Below are 13,039 nucleotides of genomic sequence, written 5' to 3'. Positions count from 1 at the left end.
ATCCTGGACTTTCCCTTTTAAACATTACTTTTATTTTTTATACTAGGGAAGAAATTGGTGACCAAGATTTTGCTGCGTTATGTGAGAAACTAAAAATATCTTCTCTTGTGAGATTGCGGGCCTGGCAGACATATGAGAAGATGTCTTCAGATAGGGCGCTGGTAAGTCTCAATTAATTTGGTAATTGTTTTAGGACTGTTAGACGTTTTACACCTGGTTTCACTTGTTGTAAATGTGGATTTCACTGGTAAATATGTCCCCCAAACTCTCTTTTAAGGCCTCTTTCAGACGGGCGTTGCGGAAAAAGGTGCGGGTGCGTTGCGGGAACATGCTTGATTTTTGTGCGCGAGTGCAAAACATTGTAATGCGTTTTGCACGCGCGTGAGAAAAAACGGCATGTTTGGTACCCAAACCCGAACTTCTTCGCAGAAGTTCGGGCTTGGGATCGGTGTTCTGTAGATTGTATTATTTTCCCTTTATAACATGGTTATAAGGGAAAATAAGAGCATTCTGAATACAGAATGCATAGTACAATAGGGCTGGAGGGGTTAAAAAATAAAATAATTTAACTCACCTTAATCCACTTGATCGTGCAGCCGGCATCTCTTCTGTCTTCTTTCTTTGCTTTGTGCAGGAACAGGACCTGTGGTGACGTCACTCCGGTCATCACATGGTCCATCACCATGGTAAAAGATCATGTGATGACCGGAGTGACGTCACCACAGGTCCTGTTCCTCCACACAGCACAGAAGACAGACAGAAGAGATGCAGGCTGCGCGATCAAGTGGATTAACGTGAGTTAAATTATTATTTTTTAACCCCTCCAGCGCTATTTTACTATGTATTCAGAATGCTATTATTCTCCCTTATAACCATGTTATAAGGGAAAATAATAATGATCGGTTCTTCATCCCGATCGTCTCCTAGCGACCGTGCGTGAAAATCGCACCGCATCAGCACTTGCTTGCGATTGTCACGCAACCCCATTCATTTCTATGGGGCCCGTGTTAGGTGAAAAACGCACAAAATAGAGCATGCTGCGATTTTCACGCAACGCACAAGTGATGCGTAAAAATCCCCGTTCATGTGAACAGCTCCATAGAAATGAATGGGTCGGTATTCAGTGCGGTATTCAGTATCCACGTGGAATACTCGCCCGTGTGAAAGGGGCCTAAAAGTTTTAAGTTGAGTTGTAAATAAGTGTCTTTGTATTGGCCATAACAACAGATCATTGGTTTCATTTTCAAATCTGCTTTTGAGAGAATGAAATCTGAATTCTGATTACTTGTTCTGAGCAGTACTGACATTTTTAAAAAAATTAAAATTACCCACATATGAACCCCATTTTGCTGGGCAACAAGGTCCTCTTTAAACGGCAGTGTTAGTACTACAGCATACAAGGGCATTTTAGACAATTGTGCATTCCCACATTTTAGGCTGGATTCACAGCAACGGTTGTAAATGGCAGGTTTAACCTTCAGTATAAATTGATTTTGAGTTTGTGCAGCTTTCTGAAGTCTCATCCACTTTCTTCGTATGTTCATCTCACAATTCCACTGAAGACAGTCTACTGGCTTTACACCATGTGTATCTGCACCCTAACACTTCTTAAGAACTCTAGTCATGTCCATTTTCTTCTATGGAGTTTTTTCATTTATGTGCATTTATTTACTTCTGTTTGTACAGATTTTGTCTTGTTGAGAATACTTTTGCTTCAGATAGATTGAAATAAAATATGAAATCACAAGTGGAAAAAACAGCTCAGCACCAGCACTGGGTAAAGACAGGGATCGGATCATTCAGAATAGTAAACTAGTGGATGTCAATAAAATCTTCAGTTTTATTTAAAGGGTTTATTCCCTCCCCCTCCATGTGCCAGGCCCCTCACAGGTAATATCCTAGCGCCGCTCCTGGTCCCCCGCACCGACGCTGCTGCTTCTCCCTGCACACGGGGAGGGGGGGGGAAGGGAAGCAGCCAATGGCAGGTGGGGACTGGACGAGCCACCCTATGATCGCGGGTGCGGATCAGGAGCAGCATCGGGAGCTGGGTAAGTATATTACCTCTGAGGGGCCCGGCACAAGGGAGGGATGTTTCAGAAATCGGATGGCACAGAAGAGTGCCCCTAGTCGTAGCACATAAACACTAAAGTGGAGTTTTCACTATATTGCATTATCCTGTTTGGAGGATTTGATTGCATCCACTGATGCGTTAAAGGAAATCTGTCACCAGGATAATTTATATTGAAGTAATGCCATGGTCTAATAGCATTTAGTACCTTATTTCTAGATGTGCCTTTGTTTCAGCAATAGATGTTTTCCATCTTCTGAAAATTGTTGTTTTATTTGGTATGCAAATGAGCTGGTAAGGTGCCCGGAGGGGCGTCACTCTTGCAGGAAACTTACAAATTGACCCACTTAGTAGGTGATGGGCATATCAATTAATAACTTTATTAAGTGTTTTTGCATGGCAAGACCACTTACTGTTATCTCGCATATATGTTCTTATTACCACCCTAACTCCTCCCACAATTTTTACACTACATATACCGAAACATGCGGATTGTTCCCGATTATTGTGCTATTACTTTGTGGGACGTTTCGCCGAATGGTTCACGAAATATCAGCCTTTTTTGTGGCAAAATTGGTCCCATAAGGAATGAATGGCGGAATGTTCAAAACTAGAGAGGGAGCTGACAAAAGCTAGAGTGTGAGCTGAAAAATCAGGACATGATTTCTAAACTGCCACCACTCCCTCCTTTTCAAGCCCACCTACACAAATCGGCTGTTAATGTTTTTATAAATGTAAGTTTTAATGTAACTGTGAAGCACTTTGGGCAACAACATTGCAATTAAATGTGCTATATAAATAAATAAAAGTTGAAATGCATTTCTCACTCTATCAAGCTTGCTATGTGCACTTTTTAAATTTGATCAATCAATTGGTTAGTGTAATGTTTACTATCTTTACTCCAAACACTCCACACAGTTACTCTGCCCAGTCCATAAAGTTACTCTGCCCAGTCCATAAAGTTACTCTGCCCAGTCCAACCTTTCCACAATTACTCCAGCCACTCCAACCACACAACAGTTACTCAAGCCACTCTGGTTGTAGACTACTGGTGAAGGCAAGAACACGTCACACAATTTCCCCAGAAATTGTAGCTTTTCTAGTTTTCATATAGTCATAACCTATCAATTATAAATTAACTTTTATTATATTTCATTTATTAACATCCTAATAGAAATATATTGGTAATGTTTACAGTGGGGCACACAGTATTATCGGTACCAATGCAGGAATTGAATGTCTACTGCTTAGCTTCTCAGCATTGACACCAGATCTTCCTATTAATGGTTGGGCTGGCGTGTTGTGCGCACAGACCAGCTCTACTCGTCAAAGTTTTGTAAGTACGTACTAGCTATTTTCTACCTAACTGTGTTCCCACTGTTAAACGCAAAAAACTTGCTAAACGCTGCCCCCCAACATGTTTCGGCGGAAAACCGGCATCCTCAGGTGAACCGGGTTATACACCAGGTTGTGATGTAGGTGGACACATTGTGGCAGGAGGCGTGCCTGGGCTCCTTCCTGCAAGAAGAAGTTACTTTGCCCAAAACCCCTGAGGACACCAGGTTAGCTGGTGAAACATGTCGGGGGTGGCAGTGTTCGAGATTTTAGACAGCTAGTGCCTCCGGTGCGCTAAAATGACTCGCTAAATCCCTGTGTTTGCTACACTGTGAACGCAACAGTGTTGGAAACAGATAACTACAAAGTATCCACAGATCCATATCCATCTGATATTTTTAAACAATTTTATTTATTTTAGTAGACATTTTAATAGTGAGCAAATAAAGTTGTTATGTTTTAAGATTGAATAAGTGGCACATGGTAGAAGAGAGGCTTTGTTGGTCTTATGGACCATTTGTAAATAAACTATGTTGAATAGGTGCCTTTCCATGCGCTTTGGGGCAGTAATAGATTAACATTCCTGAAAGAATGATGCCCCTCTGGGCACCTTACTGGCTCATTTGCATACCAAATAAACTGGATTTTCAGAGGATAAAAAAACATCTATTGCTGGAGCAAAAGCACATCTGGAAATAAGGTACGAAGTGCTATTATGCTATGGCTTTACTTCAATAGCTATTATCCTGGTGACAGATTCCCTTTAATTTTCTGTTTAGAAACAAAATGTGAGTTTGGCCACTAAGTGGCGCTGTTTTGTTTGTAGATGAGATGGTTGCTTGTAAGAGACGGAATGACCATGAGTCTGCTATTAATTCTAATTTATTAGCAAACTATCCTAAATCTAATCCGGTCTTAAAACTAAAATAAAAGCAACTATGGTGAGTCCTCTGTTTTTGATTACAGTCCTCTGACCATAAATCAGCACATCTTGTAGAATACCATGAAAGTCGCACAATTTGTTCATCTTGTTATCCCATCATAGTTGCAGGTTATCATGCATGCGTGCGCCCAGGTATTCGCAGCTCAATGTCGCAGTCAGTAAAACTCGCTCTTCTTACTTATTACTGTTTTGAGGTAGTAAGTACCTTTTGTGGGGAATTCGTATAAGGTTGCAACATATTGGAACAGATTTACTGATCCCAAAGATGCCGTACACTTAAAGGCAGAATACACTTCTGTATTCGGCGCAGTGAGTGAAAGCCACGGTCCTGGTGCCGACTTCCTCACTGTGACGTAGTCAGCGCAGACGCAGTGAGGAAGCCGGGAGCGCGGGCTTTCCTCAACGGTGCGTGGAACTTGGACATCAATCAAGAGGAGCCGGGTGGGTAGAACGGAGGACCTGGGCGGGATAAAGGGTGAGTAGACGGAGCCTCTAGGTGCTGAATCTACGCCCACATAGCACCTAGAATCTCATTGGCATATTATAAATGTGTATTTTAGCAAAACGGCTGCAGGGAGAAATGTAAGAAACGCACTGTTATGTAGTGCTGACATTAGCACATTGCTAATTTCAGTCAGCTATGTAACAGTAATTCTACGTAACAGTAATTCTAAGCAATTATTCCTGCACTGATGATGTTATTTTTATTTTTTTGATCTCTGTATTCAGAATGCATGACATCAGATTCACAAGAGATTCCAAAGAAGTTGTTGCACTGCATTTGCCTTCATGGTTCATGTGTGATTATTGTGCAGAATAAATTCTAGTGGACTGCTAGCCTAAAGAGAGAGCGTCAAGAATGAGAGAGAACAAAGAGGAAAAAATATATAATTTCAATATTGGGACTTTCACAGAAAAAAAGCACAATTTATAGGCCAGAGTTATGTCAATAGGACATTTTATTCTGCTGGGCGCAACTTCCAGGCCCTGTAGCAGTTGTTACTCAGAGGTGAGGGGAAGGGTTGTGAATCAGCACTTTAGAGTGTGTGGGATGACGTTTGGGGCCATTGCGGGATCATTGCCCAGCAGAATAAAAGTTCCTATTCACACTGCTGCTTATAATAAGGGCTGATAAAGGTATTTTGCTCTGATCTCCATGGCCCCTAAACTAGTGTCGTCAGCAGTTTTTCAGGAAAAAAAACTTCTGAAGGATTCCTTATAAAAAATAAAAAAAAATGGAGAAAAGTTTTCCCTAGCAATCTCCATGAATTCTCATGAGTGATAGTGAATGGAGTAACCAAAGTCACTGTGTAGGCCTAGCTCAATATGCTGATACAGATTTGTACATAGAAGGCATGTAATAGGGGTATTTAGAGGGCTCTTTTACATACCAAATGTATGTTTTTGATTAAATAGCTGGGTTTATGCATCATGTTCAGTGTTAAAGGCTTTGTGTGTGCTTATTGGATGGGTCTTAAATCAAAAATCTGCCAACCTGTTATAACAAAGCTCATTTGTGCTCGTCAGCAGGACACTCTACAGAAGACCGAAGCTTTGGGACTTTGCCTGTTTATTGCCTCTGTCAACTTTGATGACATGACCTTCACGTTTACTGAACTTCTAAGGGCTTTAAATATAAGGTAAACGTTCATTTTCTTGTTTCTTATATTTATCACACTTCTGTTATTGTAGTATTGATATATATGAGTGCAGTAGACTCACGATAAAATGTGAACCTGCTGGACGTACGTTGGCATTGCAGTATACCTAGTGTCCTGATACTCGGCAGTTCACTCAGGAATTAGAGCAACAAATACACTGTTTCAAATACAGAGGTCCCTCAAGTTACAATATTGGTTCCAGGACAACCATTTCATGTTGAGTAATTGGTTCCAAAGCCCCAAAATGTCATCAAAGATTAGAAAAAAAATGAAGATTTTAGAAAAATAAGCAGATAACTAAGGCTACTTTCACACTAGCGTTTTTGCAGATCCGTAATAGATCTGCAAAAACGCTTCTGTTACAACAATACAACCGCATGCATCCGTCATGAACGGATCCGGTTCTATTATGTCTTCTATAGCTATTACGGATCCGTCTTGAACATCATCGAAAAGTCAAAGGGGGACGGATCCGCTTTCTATCGTCTGACTCTATCGTTTGGCTCAATTTTGTCAAGCGGCAGCAGTTTTGGTGTCCGCCTCCAGAGTGGAATGGTGACTGATCGGAAGCAAACTGATGCGTTCTGAGCGGATCCTTTTCCATTCAGAATGCGTTAGGGCAAAACTGATCCGTTTGGACCGCTTGTGAGAGTCCTGAACGGATCTCACAAACGGAGCCAAAACGCCAGTGTGAAAGTAGACTGAGACAGCTAAAGCGAGTCCTTACATATAACAGTAACTAGCAACTAATCCACCCAATCAAGGCCACTGGTAAATAGATGGATCTGAGGCTTTGTATGTTGTCTGGTTTCAGCTTTCGATGGGTCAGAAAAGACCATTGTATGTTGAAAATATTGTATCCTGAGGCCTTTGTATCCTGAGGGAGCACTGTACAGGAAACTGCATTGTTAAAATAGTACATATATTGCAGATTTTTTAGTTAACAATGATAAAGTGCTTGGTGTTGGAGTTAACAGCACAGTTAATTTTGTGGAGCGGTTTGTAAGGCAGTATTCCAACAACAGCAAATGTTATTTAAAGGGTTTACCCCATGAAAAAGTATTGTTATAATATGCATGCAATCATAATATTGTTAGGCTTATGTACATTCCATTTTAATCTTTGGTAGCGCCCCCTGTGGTCCACCACCTCAGTTCAATAGCTTACCTGCTCACTCCCTCCTCTGTGCTAGCATAGTGATCTCTTTAGTCAGGGCTGATTCACATGACCGTAAAACACGGATCCACAAAAAAAAAAAATAATGACATCCGTGTGAGATCTGTGTTGCATCTGTTTTTTTGCGGATTTATTGTAACAATGCCTGTCCTTGTCTTCAAAGTGGACAAGAATAGGACATGTTCTATTTTTTTTTTGCAGAACGGACATACAGACATTTAGCTTTTTTTTTTTTTTTTTTAATTCCGTAGACCTGTTAAAAAAAGGAAGAAAAATAAGTTTGTTTGCATGAGCCCTAAAGCAGGTTTAGTACCCCAGACATCCTTCTACTGCCTTCTCTCCCTTCAAATGGGGAAGAGAATTTGGAAAGGGTGGAGTGGAGGAGGCATTACTTGACATAGTGCTATGGTGAAATCTCTAGGGCAGTGAATGAGGGATAATTTTCTATGCAGGGGATGAAGGGGTAATTCCTCCAAGTAAAGAGAGAGAGAGAGAGAGGGTGAAAATTACACTGGAAAGCAGAACCGATTTGTATGACGGCAAGCAGAGATGTTGAAAAACATTGGAATTGATACAGAAACTAACTGTTTGAAACTTTGTTGAGTGTATTGCTCTCTAAGTATTCTGTATGGGAGACTTGGGCCTCTTTTCCATTTGCGTTCCGTATACGGACCATATATGAAACTATTCCTTTTAATGGATCCGCAAAAAAAACGGAAGGTACTCATATGCCTTCCGTTTCTATATTTGTTTGTCCGTTCCGTTCAAAGATGGAACATGTCCTATTATTGTTCGCATAACTGACAAGGATAGTACCGTTCTATCAGCGGCCAGCTGTTCCGTTCCTCAAAAAACGGAATGCACACAGGACATCATCCGTATTTTTTGCGGATCCTCTTTTTGTGGACCGCAAAATACTGAAAAAGCCATACAGTCGTGTGCAAGAGGCCTTTTCAGCTCCCATTGGTTTTATCTACTAGTTATGTCAGCGCTGTCGTCTGTGTCTTGCAATTATGGTGCCAGGAAGGGAGAACTGTGCAGCAATGAACAGTCACATAATTCTCTTTCTGATCAAACAAAGGGCTTGACATTGATGGCATATCTTAGTGATATGTCATCAGTGTCCCAGATGGGAATACTCCTTTAATAGTCAAACCAGAGAGTGTGGATTCTGTTCATCGACTAAGGGATGGCAGACATCTAACCCCTAGGGTGTTATTCAGCACTCTCACAGGAGACAGGACAGAAGAGACAAGCCAGAGGTCAGAAGCCGGTATCAGATAGTAGCGTGGTACAGAGGATCAGACGGGTTCAGGCTCAGACAGGTCCAGTAGTTGATGCAGGCAAACGGCATGTTCTGTCAGGCTGGGTCAAACACAGAGTATCAGAACAGAACACCTTTGCTATTACTGATGGTAACTATCCGCTCGGGCAACTTCCTGGAAGAGGAAGCTGCTATTTGACCTAATAACCCTGCCCATGGGCTGTGCTGGGAAGCAGAAAGCACACACCCCCGGAAGCATAAATGACAGGGACCGGGGAGTGCGCCCCTATGGAACCCCAGCATGGGAGGGAGCACGGAGGGAGCATGGTCGGAGGATGCGTTTGGCATACACGCGCCTGCCATATCTGGGGGAGACAGCAGCAAGGCAGGGGATGCTGGAGATGACAGGTGAGACAGCGTGAGTTATGGCAGAAGGCCTAGGCCTAACACCAAGTTGTGCTCCAACTATATTTGAGACAACAATACAGAATCTAGAATAAAATAGGTACATTTGCAGGAGGACTTTTTTCAAATGTAATTTTTTTTTTTGCTAAAAAGTTTTATAATAGCTTTATAACAAAAACAAACGCTGCATTTCTTGCAGACATTACTCTGACGTTCAGTTTCTACTTGCAGTGTCAGCAAATGTTTTGGCCTTCTGAATCAAATTGATATGAACATGGATAATCTGAGCACCAAAGTTGACAATGCAGTCTCAAAGCTTAAGAAAAAATTTGAAACAACATGCCACTTGTACCAAAAGTTCCAGAGGTAAATGTTACACAATTATGTTAAATTTTACATAGAAATGGGAAAATATTTTGCCTCACGTTTGTTTTAATGTCTTTTAGGTTTCTAAATCGCATTATTGCCTTGTTGCTTTTTCTGACTACATGACTACAGTTGATTTATTATACTATGCTAAAGATTCAAATGTCTGTATAATGTGTGTTGGTTTGTAATAATAATTAATGCCGGATCCGGCCCCAGGTGTTCTGGAAAACTGAGTCGGTTTTGCGGTCTGTGCATGCACAGACCTTTAAAAATGTGAAAAAGGTAAATACTGGATCCTTTTTTTCGGATGACAACCGGAAAGACTGATCCGGTATTGCAATGCATTTGTGAGACGGATCCAGATCCGTCTACAAATGGTATCTGCTTGCATACAGATTGCTGGATCCGGCAGGCAGTTCTGCCGACGGAATTGCCTGCCGTAATCCAACAACACAAGTGTGAAAGTACCCTTAGGCCTCATTCACATGGCAGATTTTGTGCAAAGATTTCTGCATAAAAAACAAGGTAGTATTTCCACACTGTTTTCCCAACCGTGGCAAAAAAAAAAGGGTATCTCTTTTCTTAATGCAGTTATTGCTCGCAGATTTCTCCTATTGAATGGGGCCAGATCCATGGGCAGACCTGCTACATTCAAAGTGTTAAAATACATTGTATTTTTCCAGGGAAAAATTCTGCCATGTGAAGCTAAACTTATTCTGTTAAAGGGAGCCTGTCACCTCTTTTTCACCAATATATCTAAGTGCACTGTACCACAGAAGATTGCAGACACATTCCAAGCATACTCCACGTCCAGTAAAAGCACTTTTATTCTGTTTTTTATTCTGCTGGAAAACAGAGGGGAGGGCTGCTTTAAATGCTCATATCTTAAGATTGGTTCCAGCTAGAAATATGGGCCTGGAAAGATGGCATTCTAACCTTTCAAACTATACTAGAATCACAGCATTATATCCACTATATTAGAAGATATAGCCGTTAGAAATAGTCAGGAGTGAAAGCTGTTTTTACTTTCAGCTGGGCACTTGGGAGCTGGTTTTTCAGCAGAATGAGGCTACATTCACACGTCAGTATTTTTCTATATCCCGAATTTCGGTCAGTTTTTTGCGGATCCGTTGTTCCTGAAAATGTTTCCGTATGTCATCTGTTTTTTGCGGATCCGCAAAAAACGGAAACCTGTATAAATTTCAATAAGCAAATAAAGTTGTTTGGATTTCTTTGAATTTTTTTTTTATTTTTTTTAAAGTTTCTGTTTGCAGGATTTAATTTCCAGGAACGGAATCCGCATAAAACGGATGACATACGTAATGACATACGAATGTCTTCCGTTTTTTGCGGATCCATTGACTTTGTATTGTACCAGGATCCAATTTTTGCGGAAAAGAATAGGACATGTTTTATATTTTTTCGGACATGCGGAACGGAACTACGGAAACGGACAGCACACATTGTGCTGTCAGATTTTTATTTTTTTCCAGGACCCATTGAAAATGAATGGGTCCAGATCTGGTCCTGATCTGTTCCGCAAAAAACGGAACAGATCAGGAAAGAAACAACGGATGTGTGAATGGACCCTAAAAGTGCTTTTCCTGGACATGGAATACAGACACATAGTACACACAGGCATGCTTGGAAAGCATTTGCAATTTTCTGTGGGGTGTTGTTGTTAGTTATATTGGTGAAAATGAGGTGACAGACTCCCATTAACCCCTTCCGGACATATGGCGGCAGGTGCGTTTCCGCATTTTGACGTACTATTAGGTCATGATGATCGGGCAGGCACCGAAGCAGTGCACGCCCGATCACTGCAGGCGCCGTGATCAGCGCTGACCGTGGCATAGAAGGGATTTGCGGCGGGTGAGGGAGCCCATCGGGTCCCTGCGCTGCTGTGGTGGGGACCCGATGGGTGAGAAGGCAGCCCTTTTTTTTTTTCTCCTAAGATAAGCATGGTCCTCACTGGAGTGAAATTGCCACTTTTTTGCGACTTTTTAAATAGTCCCAATAGCAAATCTGTCTAGAGATTCACGCCCACTTTCAGAAAACTGGCGAGCATAGTGCAGAGCAGAAAAAAGTCGAAAATTTGTGCGCAGTTTTAGCGTTTGGGACTTTTTTGGGGACTTTTTCACTCCATTATTCTGACCTGAGCTAATGATAAATCTGGCCCAAACTGTTTAAAAGAAAAAAAAGCCATTTTTGTCACCTTACATCACAAAAATTGCAACACCAAGCGATGCCCCCCAAAATGGTACCAATAAAACTGTCACCTCATCCCGCAAAAAAAGTGCCCCTACATAAGACAATCGCCCCAAAAAACTATAGCTCTCAGAACATGGAGACACTAAAACATAATTATTTTTTTGTTTCAAAAATGCAATTATTGTGTTAAAGACAAATAAAAATAAAAAGTATACATATTAGGTATCGCTGCGTCCATAACAACCAGCTCTATAAAAATATCACATGACTTAACCCTCAGGTGAACACAGTATAAAAAAAACAAAAAAAAAACAGCCTTTTTTTGTCACCTTACATCACAAAAATTGCAACCCCGAACGATCAAAAAGGCATATGCCCCCCCCCCCCAATAGAACCAATCAAACCGTCATCTCATCCCGCAAAAAATGAGCCCCTACCTAAGACTATTGTTAAACAAATAAAAAAGCTGAGGCTCTCAGACTATGGAGACACTAAAATATCATTTTTTTTTATTTATTTTTTGTTTAAAAATGCTATTATTGTGTAAAACTTAAATAAGAAAAAGTATACATATAGGTATTGCCACGTCAGTAACGACCTGCTCTATAAAAATATCACATGACCTAACCCCTCAATTGAAAAAATAAAATAAAATAACTTTGCTAAAACAACCAATTTTTTGGGGTGATCTTGCCTCATAAAGTGTTATAATGAATGGTCAAAAAAAATCATATGTACCCAAAAAATGGTACCAATAAAAAAGTAAACTCTTCCTGCAAAAAATGAGCCCCTGCACACAAACTTTTTTCTTTTTTTCTTTTTTTAAATGCTTTATTATGTAAAACTGAAACAAACAAAGCAAATAAAACTGTCAACTTATCCCCTAGTTTCCAAAATGGGGTCACTTTTTGGAGTTTCTACTGTAGGGGTGCATCAGGGGGGCTTCAAATGGGACATGGTGTCTAAAAACCAGTCCAGCAAAATCTGCCTCCAAAAACCAAGTGGCAGTCCTTTATTTCTGCGCCCTGCCGTTCGCCCTTACATCAGTTTACGGCCACGTGGGATGTTTCTGTAAACCGCAGAATCTGGGTAATAAATATTGAGTTTTGTTTGGCTGTTAACCCTCGATGTGTTGAAGAAAAAAATTTATTAAAATGGAATATCTGCCAAAAATTTGACATTTTGAAATTTAATCTCCATTTTCCTTTAATTCTTGTGGAACACCTAAAGGGTTAACAAATTTGTAAAATCAGTTTTGAGTAACCTGAGGGGTGTAGTTTCTACAATGGGGTCATTTATGGGGGGTTTCCACTATGTAAGCCCCTCAAAGTGACTTCAGAACTGAACTGGTCCTTTAAAAAGTGGGTTTTGAAAATTTTCTTAAACATTTTAAGAATGAATTCTGAAATTCTAAGCCTTCTAACGTCCCTCAAATTTATGACTTGTGTCACGAGATAACTATCTCAGAATTGCTTGGATAAATAAAAGCGTTTCAAAGTTATTACCACATAAAGTGACACATGTCAGATTTGCAAAAAATGGCCTGGGAAGGAAGGTAAAACTGGCCAGGTGTAGAAGGGGTTTAATATTAAAAAGCTGTGGTAAAT

At 40.7% G+C, this 13,039-nt stretch overlaps 1 protein-coding gene across 3 annotated transcripts in view; it reads left to right on the top strand.

The window, feature by feature from the left end:
- The window catches only part of RB1 (RB transcriptional corepressor 1), a 286,970-nt gene that overhangs the window by 7,774 nt on the left and 266,157 nt on the right, over positions 1-13,039 (top strand). For 2 of the 3 annotated variants that reach the window (XM_044288474.1, XM_044288472.1), the window contains exons 2-4: positions 47-161; positions 5,874-5,986; positions 9,084-9,218. In XM_044288474.1, coding sequence (XP_044144409.1) covers positions 47-161; positions 5,874-5,986; positions 9,084-9,218 — 363 coding nt within the window. The remainder of the gene's footprint in view (positions 1-46; positions 162-5,873; positions 5,987-9,083; positions 9,219-13,039) is intronic. The other variant, XM_044288473.1, reaches the window with a different exon arrangement.

Source organism: Bufo gargarizans, chromosome 3, assembly GCF_014858855.1.
Source record: "Bufo gargarizans isolate SCDJY-AF-19 chromosome 3, ASM1485885v1, whole genome shotgun sequence".
NCBI lineage: Eukaryota > Metazoa > Chordata > Amphibia > Anura > Bufonidae > Bufo > Bufo gargarizans.
Note: the sequence above shows the minus strand (reverse complement) of the source record. Positions and strands in the feature narration are given on the sequence as shown.